At 34.9% G+C, this 22,326-nt stretch overlaps 3 protein-coding genes across 4 annotated transcripts; 1 reads left to right on the top strand and 2 right to left on the bottom strand.

The window, feature by feature from the left end:
* Window positions 1–788: 788 nt before the first annotated feature.
* Window positions 789–3,060, bottom strand: LOC113741565 (mitochondrial import receptor subunit TOM5 homolog). The gene is made up of 2 exons (XM_072047802.1): window positions 2,706–3,060; window positions 789–1,100 (listed from the first exon to the last, which is right to left on the bottom strand). Exons 1-2 carry the CDS (start codon window positions 2,790–2,792, stop codon window positions 1,020–1,022), a joined length of 168 nt encoding a protein of 55 aa, XP_071903903.1. The 5' UTR covers window positions 2,793–3,060; the 3' UTR covers window positions 789–1,019.
* A 1,616-nt stretch (window positions 3,061–4,676) lies between these two features.
* LOC113742108 (uncharacterized) lies at window positions 4,677–5,838 on the top strand. Its single transcript, XM_027269816.2, has 2 exons — window positions 4,677–4,863; window positions 5,394–5,838. The coding sequence occupies exons 1-2, from the start codon at window positions 4,759–4,761 to the stop codon at window positions 5,817–5,819; spliced, it is 531 nt and encodes a 176-aa protein (XP_027125617.2). The 5' UTR covers window positions 4,677–4,758; the 3' UTR covers window positions 5,820–5,838.
* Window positions 5,839–6,042: 204 nt separating this feature from the next.
* LOC113742106 (nuclear transport factor 2) lies at window positions 6,043–15,287 on the bottom strand. Of its 2 annotated transcripts, none has more exons than XM_027269815.2 (9): window positions 15,021–15,287; window positions 12,337–12,525; window positions 9,950–10,253; window positions 9,610–9,839; window positions 9,241–9,421; window positions 8,966–9,081; window positions 8,812–8,871; window positions 6,745–6,808; window positions 6,043–6,645 (listed from the first exon to the last, which is right to left on the bottom strand). In XM_027269815.2, the coding sequence occupies exons 2-9, from the start codon at window positions 12,523–12,525 to the stop codon at window positions 6,398–6,400; spliced, it is 1,392 nt and encodes a 463-aa protein (XP_027125616.2). In that variant the 5' UTR covers window positions 15,021–15,287; the 3' UTR covers window positions 6,043–6,397. The 2 variants fall into 2 exon arrangements, with proteins under 2 accessions (XP_027125616.2, XP_027125615.2); XM_027269814.2 differs by having other exon boundaries at window positions 8,812–8,874; window positions 15,021–15,285.
* Window positions 15,288–22,326: the final 7,039 nt, after the last annotated feature.

The following is a 22,326-nucleotide window of genomic DNA, read 5'->3' as shown; positions in this document are numbered from 1 at the left end:
AAAATTTTCATGAAAATTTCCACCGCACATTGCACGGTGTTCTCCTACCACATATATACATATGAATGTACTCATTTAATCTAGATATGTAACATATATATATATATATATATATATATATATATATACACTCAAATGTATAGGTACAACGTACATGCACATACGACCGCTAGTAAGTACACCAACGATCTTTCTATAATTTTGCCCGTAAAATACATTTTTTTATCATTTATGAACAGTACCTATACTTCATTTTCAAATGTTACAAAATTTAGACCTTACTCGCAAGTTTCAATTCTTCCAAATCCCTTGTTCCAAAGTTTCCCTCTCTCTTTCGAAAAAACCAAAACGAATTCCAACAAAACAGGGGCTAGCAAATTGATTGTGATTTAGGCAGCAATTCGGAGATTGGGAATTTGAGTACTCGTCAGCTAAGAATCTTGATTTGACTGAACTGCATCGAGAACTCGAATATTTTTGTCATAACAAGTTGATAACTATGACCAGAAAGATATGGAAAATGCATGACATTTTTTAGTATCGCAATTCTTATTCTTTCATTTAACAAAGTCGTCATCTTCGAACTAAATCACATAATTCAGGGTTCACATCTTAACTTCATAACATGGGTGCACGAATGGCTATCAATCACCGATCAGAAAAACTAATTGGTGGAAGCAGAAGGAGTTTATTTGAATGATTTATTTGAGATAATTACTATACCATTTTTTGTGATGTGATGTATATGAGATAAAAATATGATTGAAAAGATAAAAAGGTGATTGAAATTTGAGAAGCAAATTATTTTTTTCCAAATAATTTCAATCCAAACACTCATTTCGAGGATGTATACAAGTAAATCACAATAACAGTAATGAAAATAGAAAGAGGAAAAGAATCTTATCATAATTGCTAAAGATCCATTAAAGCAACAACAACCACCGCTATCAGGTACAACGGCTATCCAACTCAATCAACATAGGAAGAAAAGAGAACAACAAACGGCAAATTCTGAAATTCTAGGGAAGTGCCATGATATCACCAAATGACCGCATAAACACAATAGAGCCAACAAACAGCCCTGCGGCCCGAAGCAGTTTCTGTGGAAACAAACAAAACCAAGAGAAAAGGTGAATAAAAATGGAAGCAGAATTCCACTCTATTCCTACTTAGGCAGTAAAACTTTTAATTCACAGGAAGTAGTAAAACTGTAGCAGTTTCTGAGCTAAATTAATAGACATAGTAACAAAAAAAATTAAGCACTCAGGCCTGGACAAGGTAAAGGGTAGAGTAATGTCAGCTCTCATGCCTTGTATGTTTAAAGCAATGATTTTTGTTTGTACACAAGCCCTACAGTCAGGAACCTTCAATTTTGAAAGTGAAATTGGAAAAGTAGTCTGCATGCTTCCCTCAAAACCCATTGTTCTATATCCAACTTGTCAACCACTATCCAAAAAACAGGCATTCATTAACTACACTCTTGAAGATAAACAAAATAAACTGGATGAAAAATTCATGTCTCGTGTCAATCGGGGTATATATGAATAGAAAGCAAAACAGAAATGAGGATAAAAAGACATCTATCCATACAACAAATGACTCCGGAGGGCAATCATAAATTCTATACAGATCTTGCATCAGGTCTCACATTCTTTGTAAAAACTTTCTGCACAACCAGAAGAGAGTGAGGTCATAGCTATCTTGGATGAAACTAATTACCTGTTTCATCTACTTAATTGGCATCTATTACAAAAAAAAAATCATGAAGAAAGCTAGAATTAAAGATAACAAAGTATGACTAAATGCCTAAAAATGATTAGCAAAATCAGACAATCCATTACATTCTATTCAGTATGACTTTTCCAAAATGCACCTTTCAATCAACAAATGTCTGACGAATTAAGAGAACTGAAATTTGGATAACTTACACAATGCAAAGTACAATTACAGATAGCTATAAAAACATATTCTTCCAAGTTTACTTTAGATAGTTTTTGAGACATACACATAAATAACTCAATCATATTTCGTGGGCAAAAGAACTGCAAGAACATAAAGAAGGAAAGTGTGAATGTTCATAAGTTCCAGAGGCATAATATAAGCTCAAGTAGGTATTAACCAATCCCATTTCTTTAATGCAGGAATAAGTTCCTAAATACAACTAAAATTTAGCCATCCAAAAATCCAGGACACTAACTACAAAAGGGAAAATTGGTGGAAAAGGCAACCCAGAGAAGCCAGTAAACTCTGGTAGAAAAATGTATTATCCTGATCCGCGTGGACTTTAAAATAACCATTATGATTTGATTTGTTTATTTCGATATAAAAATCCAATAGGAAAGAAGGAAGAAAAAAAAAAGTAAGCCTTCGTCCACCTTATAGAACTCCCAAGTTTTCAGACGATTTAATAGCTGTTCAAAAATTGTTTTCTATCTCGTATTAGAGTTCCCGTCCAGAAAAGCCATAAACTTGAGCAGTTATGGACAGAAACTGTTTTAGCAGAATATTCTACAAAAAATAATAATAATAATAATTGCAGACAACACCAACTGGGTCAACTAAATTCAATCTTGCAAATACAAAAGGGAGGAAACTTGCATCAGAGACCTTTTACTAATACAAGCAGGCATATATTCAAACACCTGTGGTGCACAACCTACTGTCCAGAAAATAAATTGCAGGAAATCTAAATTTAGTTAAATTACCATGTTGAGAGCCCAATTTTCTTCATCGTGAAACTGAGAGTGCCAGAATTCTTTGATCTTCTCCACTGATACTATAGAGTCCGCCATAAATCTTGAGAGAAAAAGCTACAGAGAAAACTGGGGTTAGGTTTTCTGGCAGGGGCAGAGTTTATCAAGGTGAATACCGGATAGGTCGGATAACTAATCCAATAACAAATCGTCAACTAGTAGTCGTCCGGGACCGAGTGCGTTTTTGTAAATAAACGAAATTTAGTTGGCACAGGCCTAGGATCGCAACCGGGCCGGTGAAATCCGTAACCCGCGGTTCTGAGCCGGATTATGCTATCAGTGGATTACCCGCTTGAGTTTCTAGTATTGGTGTGCAGCTAATTGAAAAAAATATTTATAAAATTCTTAAAATATATTTGTTTAATCATTTTCAAGAGAATTACTTTTTGTATTTTCATTAGAGGTGGCAATTTGTCCCAAGTCCGAATGGGCTACCCATGCCCATGGGGACTTTGGGCGGGATGGGTACTGGAATTTAATATTGGGTTTAAAATGGGACAAATCCCAATTATACCCATTAATTGGTGGAAAATTTTGGGAAATACTTGGGTACCCATTGGGCTCAAATAGCAAGGGCTCCGTTTGGATTAGCTATTTTTTTAGGGTGTTTTTGAAATATTTTATTGTAGCAGTATATATAAAAAAATTTTACTATAAAATTTTTTTGAAATATTTGATATACTAATATGGATGGGATGTTTTTTGAGTTATTATATATTACTGTAACATTGTATTTGAAAAACTTATTTTTTTGAAAAAATAGCCAATCCAAACGGAGTCTTAGATTCAAAAATTATCTTTAACAATTTTTATTGTCATACCAGCGAATATAATCTAGTAGTCTTCCTAATCATTATCCACAAGAATTTTCAACATTTCAATCAGTTTAGACCTGTCATCCTTGGATAATGATGAGGATAAATATTCAACACCCTAAGTACCTTGGCCATCTTGATATATGTTGGAATATAGCTGTATATCTATCTTTTCCTTTATTTGTTAATCCAATTTTTGGTGGGAATCCTGAGTATAAAGCACTTGCATGTTTATTTAATAAAACTAAAAGAAATTTAATAAATCAAAAATATTAAAATTATATTAAAAAAATGAATTAAAGGAAAAAAAAAACATGTAAAAAATAGATTTGGATATTGGGCGGGATCAATCTAAACCCATCCTAAAGTGATCCCGCCCAAGTTAGTCCCAAAACACATATGGGTAAGGTTGGACCCAAACCCATATGACTCGGTTCCATCTCAAACCCATATGACTCAGTTCCATCTCAAACCCATGCAAATCCCGCCCATCCCACCCATTTTGCCACCTCTAATTTTCATAACATAAAAGGGAAATATGTTAACTTCATTATTTTAATTTTCTTTTTTAAATGTTCGTGTTAAAACCATTTAAAAAGAAGGCTTAAAAAACAATAAGAATTAATGTGTTGTGTACTTGTCCTCCTATCTTTTTCAAAATTTTCTACATATGCTAACTGTTTCAACTATTTTGAGATTTTTTTTCCTTTTTTGTCTCATATGCAATTTAGTGCTTATCTAGGTGCTTTTTTCTTTTAAAGGGAACATGATACACTGACTCTAATTTTTTCTAATTAATTTATTTTCAAGCTTTTGTTAGTTCCAATATGCATGGTTAATTTGTACAGAAAACCGTGGCTAATTTCACTTGAGCAGAATGCAAAGAAATGGCTTAATATGCACCTATTGGCTATTTTGATGCACTTTAAAAACTTCGGGAATAATATGAAATTGCTTTTTGGTATTTTGATTATTGGAGCTAAATTATCCTTTTTCCATTTGGTCCTACCTTAGTCACAAAGTAGCAAACTCATTATTGTAAGGTACGGACCTATAAGGCATTTGATAAGCCAACCACTTAGTTACACGTGGATAAGCCACCAACAAGAATCGAATTGTGATCACCCTTGTCCACTGCTCTAATTCCAACATCTCCTTGGAACTTAGCTCTGAGATTCACAGGCAAAGGGATGATGATAGAGGCCATGACCGCCTCATATTCACCTCTTCTAGTTCAATCAATGGCTAGCCCAAAGCCAGTACCAGCAGCTACCAGGACTGTTAGTTCTAAAAAGGTTATTCCACATTTCTCCAGTAGTATCATCTTGAGGAATTTATCTGTCTTTGCTACAGTTATTTCTGCTTCAAAGTTAGTTTTAGTTGCTTCTCTGAATTGCTTTGTGAAAGTACATCAGAAGGCGGGTGATGAATCTTTATTCCTAGAAAATGACAATTTTCTTTAATAATTATTGGATCTTAATGACAGAAAATGCTCCAAAAAGATATAGCATCAAGTTACAAAGCTTCAATCTGCAAGGTGTTAGGTTTTCTGAAAATGTAGAGAATACCTCGCTTTATAGTTTGTGATTTTGCTATCCAGTGCAGCAGCCAAGTACATCATCATCATCATTGCTAAATTCATGTAATGCAATGGATTTGGAGTCTCTGCATTGCCATGATGTTTGACGCATCATACTCATTAATCACCACTTGAATGTTTGTAGTAGCATCTGTTACCATGTCGGTAACAATCTCCTATTGTACGAGTTATGTGGATGCACACTTGTTCAGGTTTCTAAAGAAATCATTCCTATAACAAATGCAGGCTACAACATTCTTCCCTCTTGGGAAGCCAGGACCTCGAACCACCGTATCAGGAACTGCACCATCTGTAAAACTATTAACAAGGGTGGAGCAGCTGCGCTTGCTAACCAAAGCAGAGAAAGCAGGCCTACTGTCGGCAGCAGAAAAATTTGGTCTGTCCCTGTCAACAATAGAGAGACTAGGACTTCTTTCAAAAGCAGAAGAACTTGGAGTGCTTTCAGCAGCGACTGATCCTGGAACTCCATCTGTCCTTTTCACCATCAGCTTCTTGCTGCTGGTTTTGGGTCCTTCCTGTGTCTACTTGGTTCCTGAGGATTATCCTTGGGAGATAGCGTTGCAGATTGTAGTAGCTTTGCTTTCTGTCATTGGCGGATCAGCTGCTTTTGCAGCGTCAAATCTTGTATCTAATTTGCAGAAATCAAATTGAGTTGCAGAATTTTGCCAAATATGGTATTTATATTTTTCCTTTTCTTCCCTTGGAACTGGGAAAACTTGGCAGGATCAAAGCCACAAAGAATCTATAGTGTTACCAGCGTTGTGCATTCAAGTTGTACAGACCAAAGCGTTTTCGTCAGACTCATTAAACAGATCTTTGACAGAATTATTTTCCATGATAATATAGTAAAGATGTTAAACTATCATCATTCAAATTCACAAAGTTCATTCTTGCTTTCAATTAAACCAAAGAATCAGCATTAGCGCCTAACTAAACTACTTATTCGGAAAACAAAAACAAAATTACAGATCATTTCTCAATGAATACAATGCTGAAAAACACCTTTCATATAATGAAAGCACAAAAACTCCTATCTAGCCCAAAACCGTAATAAGCAAAAGTTTACCCTTCGACACAGTTCCTCATGGGGAAACGTTTAGAGGATAAATTGGCAGTGATCAGAAAGTTACAAGAGATCGCATTTAAGCTACCTAGAAGAAAGAGAAGGGGGGGGGGGGGGAATGCCTCTTCACAGTTAAAAAAAGAAAAAAGAGTTGTTTCTCCAACTCCTATGCAGAAATAGCACCCTTGTTAGCACCTTGACGATTAAATCTCCCACTTCCACTTTGTTCTACCCGTTGGTAAGTCTCTACATTGCCCGCACCAGAGGCTTTAGGTCTGCTGGAAAACTCACCCTGATTTCTGAACTCACTCCTGCCATAACCCCGGCCACCACCAAAGCTACCACGACCCCTGAAGCTATCACTTCGAAACCCACCCCTAGTGGAAGGATACCTCGCCCGTCCACTGCTTACAACTGCCAAGTAAATAGCAACATGTCTCATACTTAAGGGACTGTACTTAGTCCTCCTGACTGAAAATCAGACTCTGTATGGATAAAACAATTTCCACTTACCTCGCGTGTTGGTTCTCTTTTCTTCAACCACGGCTTGACGGCCTCCAATGCTTACTGGTGATGCCTATAAAGTTGATTTTTGGTTGAAAACATGTGCAAGTTAAATAGTTGTGCATAAAACATAATTTTTACAACAAAGAAACTAAGAAAACAGTGGATAATGCCAAAGTAGTGATAAACCGAACAATTCTAGAATATCTTCTTTCTTTTCCATTATATATCTTTTCTTGGTCAATTTTTGGGAAGCTAAGTTAACATTAATTGTGTGAATAACACAGTATACAAGCAGCAGTCGAGCTAAAAGAAAGTGTAAAAGTAAAGATAATTATAAAACCAAATTCCTATTAAAGTAAAAAAACGATCAGATACATTTGAGCACAAGACAAAGTCAGGGCACAGCATTAACAATCAGTAAACTCATGCATGCCCCAAATGTAATTAAAAAAATAAAAAATAAAACAGGGCAGGTACTAGTCCTTAATACCTATTTCGCCTTGTCTATTAATTCTCTTTCCCTAATTTCAGGTGAATATAGTCGAAGAGGTTTGTAGGTCCACATACGAGACAAGTTGCAGGAAACAAATAAAATAGCAACACAGAGTTAAACACTGAAAATTTCCAAAAGACATTAATGTGACTTTAAAGCAAAAAAGCCAACTACACTCTTTACCTCAGCATAGCAAGGAAGGCCACTGTAAAGGGACATGTAATCATTTTAATTTCTATGCTATTGCCACTAGCATATTATGTTGGATGAATTTTAGAAGCAGAATACCCACAATCAGCCCTGCAGTATGCCCCTCATTACTCTACTACCTAAGATTTGCTTGTAATGGTCCTCAGACAGTAATTTTGTGATCACAGTGTGATCCGCATGGCAACCGTGGATATGAAGATTAACGATCACATATAGCATAAAGCAGAAAAGTGAAAAATGGGTTGGAATGCAGGGGAAAATGGACATGCACCACAAATTATAATGCTGCTCATCATAGTTAACAATAAGCAAGATAAACAAACACATCATCATAATGAAGAGAATAGAGGAAATTGGTCAAGCCACATACAAGCAACAAAAGCTACAGACTCAGCATTTCCAACCTATCTATCAACCTGCAAAGTATGGTCATTTTTTATAATATTGCACCCATCAAGCATTACAATTCATAGTCAGTAGAAGTACAACAATTGATGTAGGTTGTCTTCAGTAACAAATTATTAAATTAAAGGAGTTTATTATATTATACCCTCAAACTCTATTGCATTTTTTCAATTGGCACCTAAAACTGCAATATGTCTATTACTGTGTTGAGTTTTCAGTTTAACAGAACTAAACATAAACCAGCAGATGTTGACAAAAGTTCTCCAAATACTCACTTGAGCCCCAACTTACTCTTATCCATATTGAGTAATGTCCTTGCACTCATTGTTGATTGCTTATATCATTTTTCAATTTTCATACAGCACAGACTGAGCCCATTTGGAACAGTAATGTAGTGTTGGGTTTGAAAGCCAAAATACAGTTGAGGGTGCAATTGCAAAAAGCATAAAACATCATTGCTTCATTTTAGTAAGGAAATTGTTCCCACATATTATGAAAATGGATGCGTCTAATCCTGAAAATAAAAGGTACAAGGTAAGCTGGACCAATGTATACATATATTACACACGCATGTACATACATACATATATGTATATATGTAAATGTGTATATGTATGTATATATATGTACATGTATATATGTATATATGTATGTGTCCGTGTATATACACTGATACTGCAAACGAACAATACATTGGCTAAATCATTAAGCATTTATGACGATTTATCAAGAAGATTAACGAATATAAAATGGTGTAGGAGTTTTATTTGTCCAATGAGAATACCCACATAAAGTATTAAGAAATTGGCTAGAAGCAGACACCAACACTGCCCACAAACATTTGACAATGAAAAAATCATAAGCTCAAAAGGATGAAAGTCAATCAGGACAAGTTGCTGGTATGCAGTACTGAATGGAAAAACTGAGTTACTTGTAATGAAGAAATTACACCAAAGAAATCTTACTTTGATTGCATTTTGCATGGACTCCAAAGATTCAAATTCCACGAACCCAAAACAAGATCCCTGCTGCTTGAAATAAAAAATAAAACAAAGTTCACAAAAGCAAAAGAAAGTAATGGCATCAAGTAAAATGCCGCAAAAAAGTTCATAACCACACCTTATTACTTCTGACTTGAATCCCATCACACTTGATTGCCCCAAATTTTTTGAACTCCTCCTCAAGGTGCTGAGGAGTTGCATTTAAAGCCAAGTTCCGCACGTATATGGAATAACCTACAATTCCAAGGTACACAAACCACACAATCCAACTGGAAGTTACAACCGCATCATTATTGCAAGTTACCACATAAAAAATTTGTGCTGACAAGTCCTCTCAGCGTGATCAGAATTAACGAAACCTTCATTATGATCTCTTACACACTGAATAGGTACCTTCTTCGTGAACATTGCTACTTTCAGGACCACTTTCAACAGCAGGAGCTGAGGCATGTGGCTCAGGGGAAGTTTGTTCTGGAGAACGCGCCTGTTGATTCACATTTGCAGGTACTGATCGTGCACTACTTGTAGGAACATATACTGGAGTAGAACGTGGGGTTGCCTTGGGAACTTTGACCTAAGAGCAACATGTCTTAAAGAATGAGTACCACAGCATGTTAAAATACTTTCCCCCATGGAATCCCTACACACAAACCCACCCCCGGCCCCACAAGGTGGCAAAAAAAAAAACAAAAAAAAAAGTGAGAAACATGTAGTGATGAAAGATTATTTGAACAAGGATGAGTATACTTAAAGCAAACGCACAATTGAGGCATAAGATTTCTTCTCCTCTGGGGTGGCAGAAAGATCTGAACCAATGACCATAACTGTCTCAATTGGAGTAGACTTAGATTGAGGTTCATTAACCACCTCTTCAACAACAGAACCAGTTTCACTGTCAGAAGGGTCATAGACTTCTGCTCCATTTTGGGTGTCCTCAGCTTCTAAAGCAGTGGTAGAATCGAAAGCAGAATGATCAGAAGCAGGACAAGGCTCTGGAAACAAGACCAGTGGCAATGAAGTCAGCAATCTAATTCTTCAAATATGTAGTAAATTGCTTCAACTTCATACTCATATCTTGAATTAGATGAAAGCAATAGTAAACCTGGATCTGAAGCCAAGGTTACTGTTGAAGGAAGTTCAGCCGCACCATTTGGCAGTGCAGAATTAACCTCGGATGCTTCAAACTCCTCAATGTATCTGAAAACATCATTCAAGACAAAATAGCCTTTCTCTTGTGGGGCTAAAAAGAACGTCTGCGTGAATTTCCTTCTCACATTGTCAGTTCCAGTTAAGCATCCTGTCACCAAAACTATTACACCTCCCTGGTAAGAGTCCTGGGCATCTGCAGTTTTAATCTCAGCGCTGTAGTTCTTGTAATCAAATGACTGAATCTTGTCGTTAATGGCCTAATCCAAATTGGCAACTTTCAAGTTTGAGAAAATGATCATAAGAGACACTAAAACTACTGCACATTTCTGTTCAACTTCATCAGTGTTAAAGAAAATATAGCAAGAAATGCTCATCGAACTAGATATTTTCATTTCACTCCTGAAATGAAGATTGGCCTGTTCATCACAAAGATGAACCACTGACTTAGAGGTTTTATGAAAGTCGAATAAACAATACATTTAAAAATGTGCTCAACAACAACTAAAACTATGCCCTTAGAGAGTATAAGAAGCCCAAATAAGTAGATCCAACTCACAGAACTTCTAATGCTTCAATTAACTTTCCCTTACAATTCAAAACATAGATTCAACAACCAAAACATTTGACAAAAAATGCAATCATTCATGAAATTCCAATTGTATAACCCAAGCTATGCTTTATGTCTTCTCAAGTCGAATCTCCTAGAGTCCATCAAATTCATTAAATGTTTGATACATATAAAGACCAAATTCTCGCTATCGGTTCAATTGCCAATTCAATTAACTTCCAAAAAGACGGGTCATTGTATGCAAGGGTAAATAATGAAGCAGGCAATAAAGGACATCAACCAAGATTAGCATGTCCAAAGCTGCAACACTTCCTTGCATTTGTTGAAAGGGATCACCAAAACTATACATTTTCCTTTCCAACTCCCCTTTTCCTTGTCCACAGATTTTCCCCTAGAGAAGACACGCACACAGCCCAAAAGAAAATAGGATTCAATTTTCAGATGTCATTTCAAACCAGCCATCCGAAGTAGTGATTCTTTAGCTACTAGGCATGTGCTTTAGTGCACCATATCTCTGTTCCTAGGTTCCCCCTTTTTGTTCCCAAACTCATTGTTGGATTCAGATTTCACTTCTAAATAATCAACTGCCTCATTTTAGTCTCAGAGCTAGTAAGGAGTTGCAGTATAATCAGCTGAGAAAGACAGAGAGATAAAAATGAACAGATGAATCCGCAAGAGGTTCAGACAAAAATATCCTCTAAGACAATACAGATTCATGCAACAAGCTATTCAAAGAGGTATGTCAAGGAACTTAAATTGATAGTGATAAAAAGCACTTCAACAGAGTAAAGCACTGTCGAGCAAAGGCTTTTCAAGAGAAGATGACCAAAAATGGCTCAAAGGTATAGTGCTTCAATCGCAATCCTAAAATTTGGATTCTCATATACTAGATCGTTATGCATAACTAGTCATACAAGTTGCAATAATCTATTTAGGTAGTGCCAATTCTCCTTTCCAAAGTATAAAAGGCACTAGAAGCAAAATCAAAACATATAAATATGAGAACTTGTTTGTTTGACTTTCAATAATTACGAAGAAGAAAAGTACTCGAATTTGTTATAACTTGGGCATTGTCCAGGGACAGTTTACCCAGTAGGAAACATGTGCAAATGAATGAAAAGCAGGTCATGACTAGTTTCCAACTTTGAGAATATCATTTCATGCATCTCTTAGAACTGCTGGCTTATAGTTAAGCATAAGAATTACAGCATGAACTTTGGTACGTGAATATGTAATAAAGACCAGTGAGTAAAAGCAACCCGTTTTGTATCCACCAAATGTACGAAACAAACCAAAAAGCAAAATACGCATACATACATACATATAGAAACATACATATACATACATATACATATATATACATGCATATAAATATGTGCGCGCGCGCGCATGTGAAGATAAGGACTTTAATCAGTAAGCAAGAGGATCTTGCTATTTGGCGCTTCCTTTAAGCTTAAACCACTATCAAGCAAATCGAAACCAATATCAAACTGTATATAGCGAAAATTGGGTACTTCCATGCCACATAATCCAAGATCTGCAGAATTCATTTAACAGTGCCTAGATGTTATACCTATGTTCAATAATTTAACAGTGACCAGGCAAGCACCTGGCAATTGCACACCATAAATTCAGTGGCATAGTAATTTAACGCAATCCAAGAACTGAAATTTTCACTTAAGAATCTCTAATGCCCTATATAATGTCCAACAGAAAGGAAGCTTCCAAACAGAAAATCAAGAGGTACAGAAATAAAAAAGTGAAAGACATACTTGCATGGTGGACACAGAAGTCATCATGCCATTCGAATCTGGGCGACTCAGTACACTTGAATCTTGATAGAATTTGTAGACAAGCTCTGGAGATCGGTGAAGGATATGGTAATACTGATCCACAAAAGCATTACCTACTACCTGAGCAGTAGGGAGAGGAGCAGCAGCACTAGCTGACTGCATTGCCATCTGCCCCCAAATCAACAAAAGTCCAACAAAAGTATTCAGACTCAGGGTTTGTTTGATAACATAAAAAAGTGTTGAAACTAAACCTTTTCAGACATTCAGATGTTTTGAGTGTTTGATAAATAAAAATCCATCTGCTGAACTTGTTAAGCAGTGCTGAACTTGTGTGTATTTTTTTCAGTACAAGAATCCTAACTGAATGCTTAATTCTAATAAGAATCAAGAGAATTACTTCAACTATCTTATCTTATCTACCAAATCTACCCTTGTTTGTTAATTATGTTCAAAATTCTTATCTAATTAAATAATCTGATATTCTCTATATAACGGTTTTCTGTTTCTCTTTTATCCCTTTTTAATGACTTTCACATCTTTTCCATACTCCTCATATAATATATTTCATTTTTTATATTAATTTGATTTAAAAATAAATATTATCATTTTCATACCTAACAATTTTAAACTAATTAAATCATAGGTTCTATTTCTTTTTTGAATGAAAAGATATAAGGGCAAAATTGTCAAATTAAACTTATTAAGCATTCAGTTATAATTATTTATCAAATAGTATAAATAAGTTTAACACTAAAATTCAGACATTCATATATTTCTTTTCAGTACTTAAAATTCAGCAAATTAATTGTTTCAGTATTCAAATTTCAGAATTCAGATTCAGTTTTATAAAACGGAACCTCAGGTCAAAATATTAAATGTATAAAGAAAATTCATTTGAAGATATCCTAATATCAAGTTCCAAACCTTCGACACCAACTACAGAACAGAAAAAAGACAATAAAATCAGAATTTATTTCAGAAGAAAAAAAAATATATATAAAATCTACTTTAACCCGGTAGCAGGTAAATTTGATCAATTTAGGGCTGGTTTTCAAATTTCACTAAACTGTATATACTGTGAGAAACCAGCACATAATATGGTTTTCATGACAGTACTGCACATATGCTAACAGTTCTTTTACGAAAAATATGCTAGCCAGTAAATGTAATAAAAATGGCTTTCTGCATAAACTATCCAGACCATTGTATGGAATAAAATCTTATGGTGAAACAGAATGGGCTGTTCTAACAATTTCTGACATCTGCCTGAACCCTTGACAATCGAAATTAGCAGTTCATTGAGGCTACAACCATGGTAAGGAAATTGAAGATTTTGGAAAAGGATAGCATCCAGCACACAAGGAATCCATCATTTTCAATGTATTTAGTTAAACAAATTATAGGCTTTCAAATACTAGAAACTGTATCTTTACCCATTCTAGTACTTTGTTCATTCCACATTCCTTTAAAACTTTTGTAACTTATCCAAGTTTGACATGTCAAGTGCATGGTTCCAACAAAACAGCATCCAAATATCTCAGATCATCCTCCTCCCCCTCTCCCCCCCCCCCCCCCCCAAGAAATATTCCCCCAAAGAAAACTCACCAGAAGACTCCACTCCAGGTCACCTATGAGCATTTCTACTGTTTGAACAGGAAATAATATTAAGGAACAAGAAGAAGAAGACGAGGAGGAGGAGGAGGAGGAAGAAAGAGAAGGATGATAGAAATACACTTTCTAATTATGCAGAAACAGGCTACCATTTACCCCAATTGCAACACAGCAAGCTGAGCTCTAATGCGGAACCAAAACAAAAAATTTTTGAATCTAATTCACAATACAACAAACGAAAGATTGGATAAATTTAAGAATTCAAACTAATACCCAAGTTCAAACTAGATTAAGAGGTGCAAAAAAAAAAAAAAGCACAAACAGTTCCAGCTCCACAAAATTCAAAAAGTACCCTTTTTGCTTGTGACACTTCACCACGGCCGAATTTTTCCATTCCATATAAAGAACATCAGGGAAAAAAGGGAAAAAATTGCCAATAATTATCCTGGTTAAATAAAAATCACAATATCCAAAATGCCCCAGAAAACATTAGAAAGCTAAACAAGTATTGGACTTAGACCAAGGGGCTAAAGGGACAGGAAATGACCGGGGAATTAATCTCTAAAAAACAACCAAAAATCGAAAATCAAAGGAAAACCCCATAAAATCCCATTCACATATATTGCAGAACAGGAAAATTTCCAGTCATCAATGGAGAAATAAAGCAAACACGTGCACTCCACAAGTCAATTAAGCAGTTAAAGCGTATAATTTCACAATCCTAAAACAGTATTCATCATTAATTAATCACATAAAAAAAGAATCAAATAACCTGCTGATCCGATCAAAGCAATCAACTTTCTGATCCCAAACCCCCCACAATATTTCAACATTCAAATGACGCCCAAGAAAAAATTCTGACACAATAAAAGAAGCCCAGAACTAAATTATTCCAAAATGAAGAACAAAGCCATTAATTAATCAGCTGAAAATTGACAAAGCGATCAATCCTACTCGGCTACTCATAGGCGCACTAAAAAGAAAAAGTGAACTTTATCTTATTGATTAAAGTAAATTCCATAAATTTAAAATAGAAATTGAGGGAGTGATACCCGTAGATGATTGATTGAAATGGAGATTGGAGGGCGCGAGATCTGTGAAAGTGACGAAGAAGAAGAAAACAGGAAGAACAAAAGTGAACGCAGCAAATAGAACAGAACAGAACAGAACAAAAGGCGAAAAGAGCAGAGATTTAAGGATTCATTTGTACTAATAATAAAAAAAAAAGGCAGATATGTCACGCTTTCACTACAATTTCGTAAATGTTCTCTTTTGCCTTTTTGGTCTCTTAATTGTTAGTTAAGTATTATATTAAATTTATTTGTTTTTCTTAAGTCCCAAGTTTGAAAGGATCTAATCATTTTAAGGACACTTCTAGTGACATTTGAACTTTTATTAATAATTTATTTTTTTGACATAATTTGTTTAAAGACTTCTTTTTTTTTATGTAGAAATAATTTAGTAGGAATACGTTTACTAATTTAAAGAAAAAAATATGGGAATAATAATTTATTTGTGAGATTTTCATATTTTTTATAATCATTAAACTATTTACAATAAATGTAGGACAATATAATTGCTCAAGGGTGAGATATGAAAATACAATATTAACAACTGTACCGACCAACTAGTTATTAAAATGTTACGTAAATATATTTAAATGAATTATTCATGAAAAAATATCTCTTCCCCAAATTTGAAAATGTAATTTTGCGTTTTGGTTTCAAAGAAAATCTAATCATATAAATTTAACACTCGCGTTAACTAATATAAATGTAGTATACCTCCTTCAATTTTGATTGGAGTTGTACCTTTCCCCCTTCGAGTGAGATTAATAGGCAATTTACCATATGTACCACTAGTGACTTTTATGCCAAAATTAACTTGGATAATTGTCTATTTATAATAATCAATTTAAATTTTGCTCCTTGACTCTGAGATGTGCCATCTTTTGCTTTTTCTTTATGTAACTAGCAGTTTCATTCTCTAAATTTATCTAAATTAATCAGTAAATTTTTGTATAGTTTTGGTAAATTACCTTTTACCCCTTTATAGTTTGATGTTTTACCACATAACCATCCTATAATTTAAAAACCAATATATTTAACTCCCTCATGGTTTGCATTAAATTATCACCATTAGTTTTTCCATTAAAACTAGCGATCAATAGTTAGTAAAAAATCAAAGTCAAACTAATAAATTGACAAATTCACCCTTTTATTACTTGATTTTCTTTTTTACTTTTCTCTCTCTCTCTCTCTCTCTCTCTCTCTCTCTCTCTCTCTTTTCTGGGGGGAAGAAAAGAGATATTTTGGAAACTTATACTTTGGCCTACAAAATCTTAATTTTCTCCAAATACTAAAGGGATGAAAGAGAAATAAATAATAAATAAATAATAAACAAAAAACATGGAAGGAAAATATAAAATAAATATGGAACAAAAGACATCAAATCTTTTCTGACTACAAATATCACTATAGGTTTTTAAACCAAGTCTTTAATGGTATTTTCTAGTCCTTTTTTTTCTATTTTTTATTTCAATTTCTTCTTTTTTTATGTATGAAGGGAAAAAAGAAGTAATAAAAGAGTAAATTTGTCAATTTATTAGTTTGACTTTGACTTTTTACTAGTAACTATTAGTTTTAGCGGAAAAATTAACGGTGACACTTTAATCCAAATTATAAAGGTGTTATATATAGATTTTTAAACCATAGGAAGGTTATGTGGTATAGCACCAAACCACAGGGGCTAAAAGATAATTTACCCTATACTTTTCCTATTTTTCTTCTAAATTTCTTAATAGACTAATTTTATGAAAAATCATATAATCAACTTCTCAATATTGTGAAGGTACTTTTGATCAAAATTTTGTGAGAGAAAATTCAAAAGTAATTCAAAAAAATTCTTTCACATTTCTTAATTTGCTAGAACTTATACAATATAGATTTAAAAAGGTTTTTTGTCGTAACTAAAAAGATATATGCATTTTCACCCAAAATTTTGACTTTTTCCCCTAACATATTATTTCTCCATTATCTTCCCTATCACATGCTTGGCACATGAACACTTCACTCCAAAAGTGGCATAATGAGTAAAGGACATTTATTTTCCTCCAATGAGGGTATCTTTCCATTCATTAAATAGAGGGTAGAAAAACATTTTAAAGTGGATTCTATTACTGTCGACGAATCTCACATAATGTAAAAGGGACAAATTGCTAATTTTTATTACTGTAATGAGTGAAATGCAAGTTGAGATTATAGCATTCATTTTTGACACAATAATTTTTAATCACAATTATCACACCAATAATTGGACATCTTCTAAAGAGTATCCTACAAAGTCTTTATTATTGGTAAAGTATTAAAAGGACTAGGTTAGTTAGTGTTCTTTGCCTCTTTTTGATTACTAATTCTAGACTTGGTTACTAATCTATGAGTATTTTGGGGTGCAAATATCAATGTTTTTTCTTATTGATAAATTTTATTACTCAAATGGCTAGAAATTGAAGAAGGTTTCGATGAGGAGTCATTGCACATCAAACAATTTAGATCACCAGATGAATCTTTGCGCCTCCTTTTGTTAGATAAGGGTGAAGAATTATGACAAACACGCATAAAAATATGTTTGATTTTACTTGATATGCAAAGTGCCTAATGCTTCTTCCACTGCATTTACCTCGGTCTAATTCATTACTATTGCAAGTGTATATATATCCTAAAGTCAATCAACTTTCAGGGTTTAATATAAACTTAAACTATTTATATTATAATAAATTACATCTTTATCATATTGATTGCTTATATATTTATATAAGTATGAAAAAACCCTTGGAGTAAACATAATTGATGAAATCATAAGAGTTATAATGGAAAGGTTCATTTGATTATAGATAAGGTTTATTCTTAAATGTCTCTAATCAAAGTATTAATAAGACATAGCATTATTAATACGATTAGACTAGCATACCATGCCGCTTCTATTTAAGAAGCAGTAGACCTCATTTACTATGGTATGTGAGATACCTAAACTAGTAAATGGGTACTTGATAGAATGATTTACTTCACGAGATTGATCAGTATAGAGATATCCTTTAAGTGCCAGAGGATAAATCTCTAAGTGATGTTTGTGTAAGTGATCGTTAGATTTAAGGTTATCATGATGTCTTGAGTATGGACAATTATACTTTATTTGTTCTATGACTGCTCCTGTAACGGAAAATGCTCACATCATTAGGTTATGGGTATATATTTGAAGTATGGAAAAATGATGAATAACCTATAAGGATTTACCACCTCCTCTAGAAGAGATGTTATCTCATGCCTTGTGAGGACTCGAAAATTCGTTACCTATGTTTTTGTTAGTTTAACTTGCCTTGAATTTATAGTTGATTTGATGGTTGAGTCATGATTTTTATCGTATTGCATGCGTTACCTTGGTGCATGTTGAGTTCCATAGTGCATTATGCTAGTATGACCAACTAGTGAGGTGTGTGCAATAATTTTGGAGGATTAGAAGGAGTTTTGTGCAAAAGGAATTATATAACAAGAGGTGTTAAGAGTTAATTGGAGGAGCATCAAATATTTTGATAATTAGAGACAAATAGAGAGACAAAGAGATAAGCATGAACCATGCTGTGGCGCTTGTCGATCATCTAGCCAACTTTGACCAAGACTAACTTTTCTTCTTATCTAAACCAAGCTTTGATTTCTTCACTATGTCTTCTTCTTTCCTCTTGGCTGGCTAACTTTAGTGAGAGAAAAAGAGAGCAAAAAACATCTCAACTTCTAGCCTTGATTCCTGTTTGATTCGTGAGAAATCCAACAAGAAACCCTAATCTACTCCGTAGATCTTTGAAGCAAGTGCGGAAGGGAACTTTTGGTGAAGTTCTTGGAGGAAGAAAGACCTTGATTTGCTTTCTATCCTAGGGTTTTGAGGTAAATTACTAGGAAACTTCTCTTTCTTCTCTTATCTTGAAATTTATGCGATATATGAAGAGATAGAAGCTAAAAGAAGGATGTTTATGGAAGATTTCATGTTTTTTTTCAAATTCTCTTGCAATTTCCAGCTTTGGTACAACATATATGTAGCTTAGTTTAGAGCTTTCTTTATGTCAAATTATGATGGATTCCTTTGCCTAGAACACGTACCATACACTCTATGATATGTTATCTTGATTGATAGTGGTTTTGCCATGGAAATAAGGTTGAAAGCTGGATGTTTAGCTAGAGAAACTTGAGGACAAGTTGTTGAACATATTGCTTGATTGGCCGATCGAGTTAGGAAGAGCTTGAGTTCTCATTTTATATGATGATTTTGACATATTTTGTCCAAGATACTTGATGCGAACTCGATTCTCCAAGGACCACTCGAGAAGAAATCGAATCAACCAGGCAGCAGAAGGATCTATCTTGACCAGGTTATGGATACAAGAGATGGATTCTAAACCAATCAAGGACAGCTCGAGATTGTTTAGAACGGTAGAATGGCCCGCTGCCTGGTCGATTCGATTTTTTCTTGAGTGGTCCTTGGAGAATCGAGTTCGCATCATCAACCATCAAACGAATTTCCTTGAACTCGAAAGGGATCCAAATCTTCATGTTCTCATCAATACTTGCCAAGACTTTGAGTTTCACATATGAGTGGGTTTTGAGCCAAAACAAAGAGGTTTAAGTGAAAGGAAAGGAGTTTTCTCCAACTTGTTTTATAGTCAGAAATTTCCAGCTTTGCACTTCGAGAGTCTTGTCCCGTTTTCTTCCAAATTCTTGCCTAAAATTGACATACGTTTGCTCTATATGTTGCTTGAGACATTGATCTAGCATGCATGTGATATTTCCCCTTGATTTGAATAAGAAAACTTTGCACTTTAGGAAGCTATGTTGGGGGCAAAACCAGCAAATTGATATGTCGTCTAAGTAAAGCTTTAAAGCTCCCATTTTCTTATTTATCTTGGCTTGAATTGCTAGCACTCTTAATGTATTGTATGACCACAGGATTTGAGCATGTCCAAGCAGAAGAACTAGGGTTTGAAGTGGAAATATTGTGATCAATTAATTAGTGTTCTGAGTGCATGTTAGGACTACCTGTTTGCTTGAATAATGCTTAAATGTGACTAGTTGATTGATACTGCTATACATCTTGAACTACAAATGAGCAAGCGAGTGTGTACTTTATCGCACTCAACCTAACTTTACTTGAATGGTGCTTAATGTGCTTAGTTGATTGATACTGTTATATATCTTGAACTACGAATGATCAGACAAGTGTGTACTTTATCGCACTTGACCTAACTTGACTGAACTCTTGTTATCCTGTTTACAAGTGAACTGTTTACGAGTGAACTGATATACACGTGCATGACTTGAAAGTTGGCTAGAGATGTTATCTCATCGACTATACTTAGTGCTTGGGATCCCAAACCCCATTGGCTAGTTAGTCGAATCGAGCTAGTAAGGGTTTGATTGAGGAGATTGACAAACCATGGGTCTTGTTTCTTGTTTAATCAACCGGATGCATCATCTGAAATCGGTATACTCAAGTATTACCACCCACTTGTTTGGCGTTCGGGCCCAGTAAAGGGGGTTGATCAGAGAAAAGGAATTGGTGTAAAGCGGTGATCTATGGATATTGTGTGACGACCTCACCTCCCCCTAGAGAGTACTCCAGGGTTTGGCGGACCGCCTGCTCAGCTCTAGCCAGGACTCACTCGCGAATTTAAGAGAATAATAACAATTCCCAAGAATAATAACATAAAGCCCAAAATAAACATCAAAACTCCATGGTTAAATATTACACACCATCCAGAATTTCATATTATCCATACTTATATATATACAATCAAACGGATAAAAATCTAAATTGTTTAATCAAATCACTAAGTACAACTAGGATGGCAAGTTACTTAAAGCAAGATGTCAACTCGTGAACTGTCTATTCCCCCGCTTCCAAGTTGCCAATGCCTGCTAAGGAAAACAAACTAAAGGAATGAGATTTCACCCAGTAAGGTTCCAAGACAATATGCAAAGGAAGTAGCAAGTTGGCAGTTATATACATCACAATCTCAAAGCAAGTGGACATTCACAAGACAAGTTATTCACATTTCAAGTAAACAAGTCAGATAAGCGATTAACACTTTCACGCATAAGGATACAGTCTGCTCTCAGAAGTAGGTTCTACAGTAGCTTGTCTGGGATCCGTTGACACTCCGTCAACCATAACATACAGTAACAATATCGAGTAGAACTCCGCTTCACTCCAGTCTCCATCCACCGTTCATCCTCCTATTGGGCCCGCACGTCAAACACAATAAACAGTAGAGGTAATACTTGAGTATACCAAATCCAAAGGATGCATCCAGTGGATAAAACAATAAACACTATCCATGATTCGTCAATCTCCTCGACCAAGCCCTTGCTGGCTCGATTCGACTAACTAGCCAATGGGGTTTGGGATTCCAGGCACTTCACTTGCATTCCAAGTCAATCACTAAGTGGAGTCATTATAAACACTTGTAAAACACTTGAGTGTTGCATTTCAAATCCCTCAGTATAGTCGATGGGATAACATACCCAAATGACTTCAAGTCAAGCACATATATATCATTTTACATGTAAATAGTAGAACAGTGATCCAGTCAAATTAGGTCGAGTACGGTGAAGTACAGACTTGCCTAGCCAATATTAATTCAAGAGAGCTAGCATTCCAATCAATTGATAGTCTCATCAAAACAGCATTCAAATCAAGTACAAGTCAGACCATGCCATTAAAACACTCATCAAATCAAGTGGACAGTTACGTCTCGGCTTCAGGGTTTCCTTCTAACTCACCACCGACTCCTGAGACATGCCCAATCTACATTTACACTTATCGCCTTGATTAAAACAAGTGAAAGACACATAAAACTCTAGTTTTAAAACTTATCAAACATGTCTTGCAACCAAATGCATGAAAATAGGGTTGGAGACCTTGTCCTTACTCTCAGCTTCTTCCATACAATTCTCTCACCATGATTACTTCATGTTTCTCCAAAGCCAATGAATCGACTCATGCATGCCATGTTTAAAGTATTAAAAGTTTAACAAGCCAAAAGGTACAAGTTCGCAGCCAACATTTTAGAGTTAAAGCTGTAGTTAAAGCTCAAAGAAACTTAGAAAACAGCCAAGAAAGATGAACTTTTTTCTTTTCAAAATCACGAAGTTTCCTTGGTCAAATCAAGTGAAATATTTCATGTATGCTAAGGTTAACACACCACTAAGTATTTGTGACGCCTCCACTTCTCTCAAGGGCGAACCCAAGGGTATCCGTGGGACGCCTGCCCAGCTCTCGCCAGGACTCTGTACAAATTCAATTCAAACTTAA

This window comes from Coffea arabica, chromosome 4e, assembly GCF_036785885.1.
Source record: "Coffea arabica cultivar ET-39 chromosome 4e, Coffea Arabica ET-39 HiFi, whole genome shotgun sequence".
NCBI lineage: Eukaryota > Viridiplantae > Streptophyta > Magnoliopsida > Gentianales > Rubiaceae > Coffea > Coffea arabica.
The sequence above is the reverse complement of the archived record's forward strand: the minus strand, read 5'-3'. Positions and strand labels throughout refer to the sequence as shown.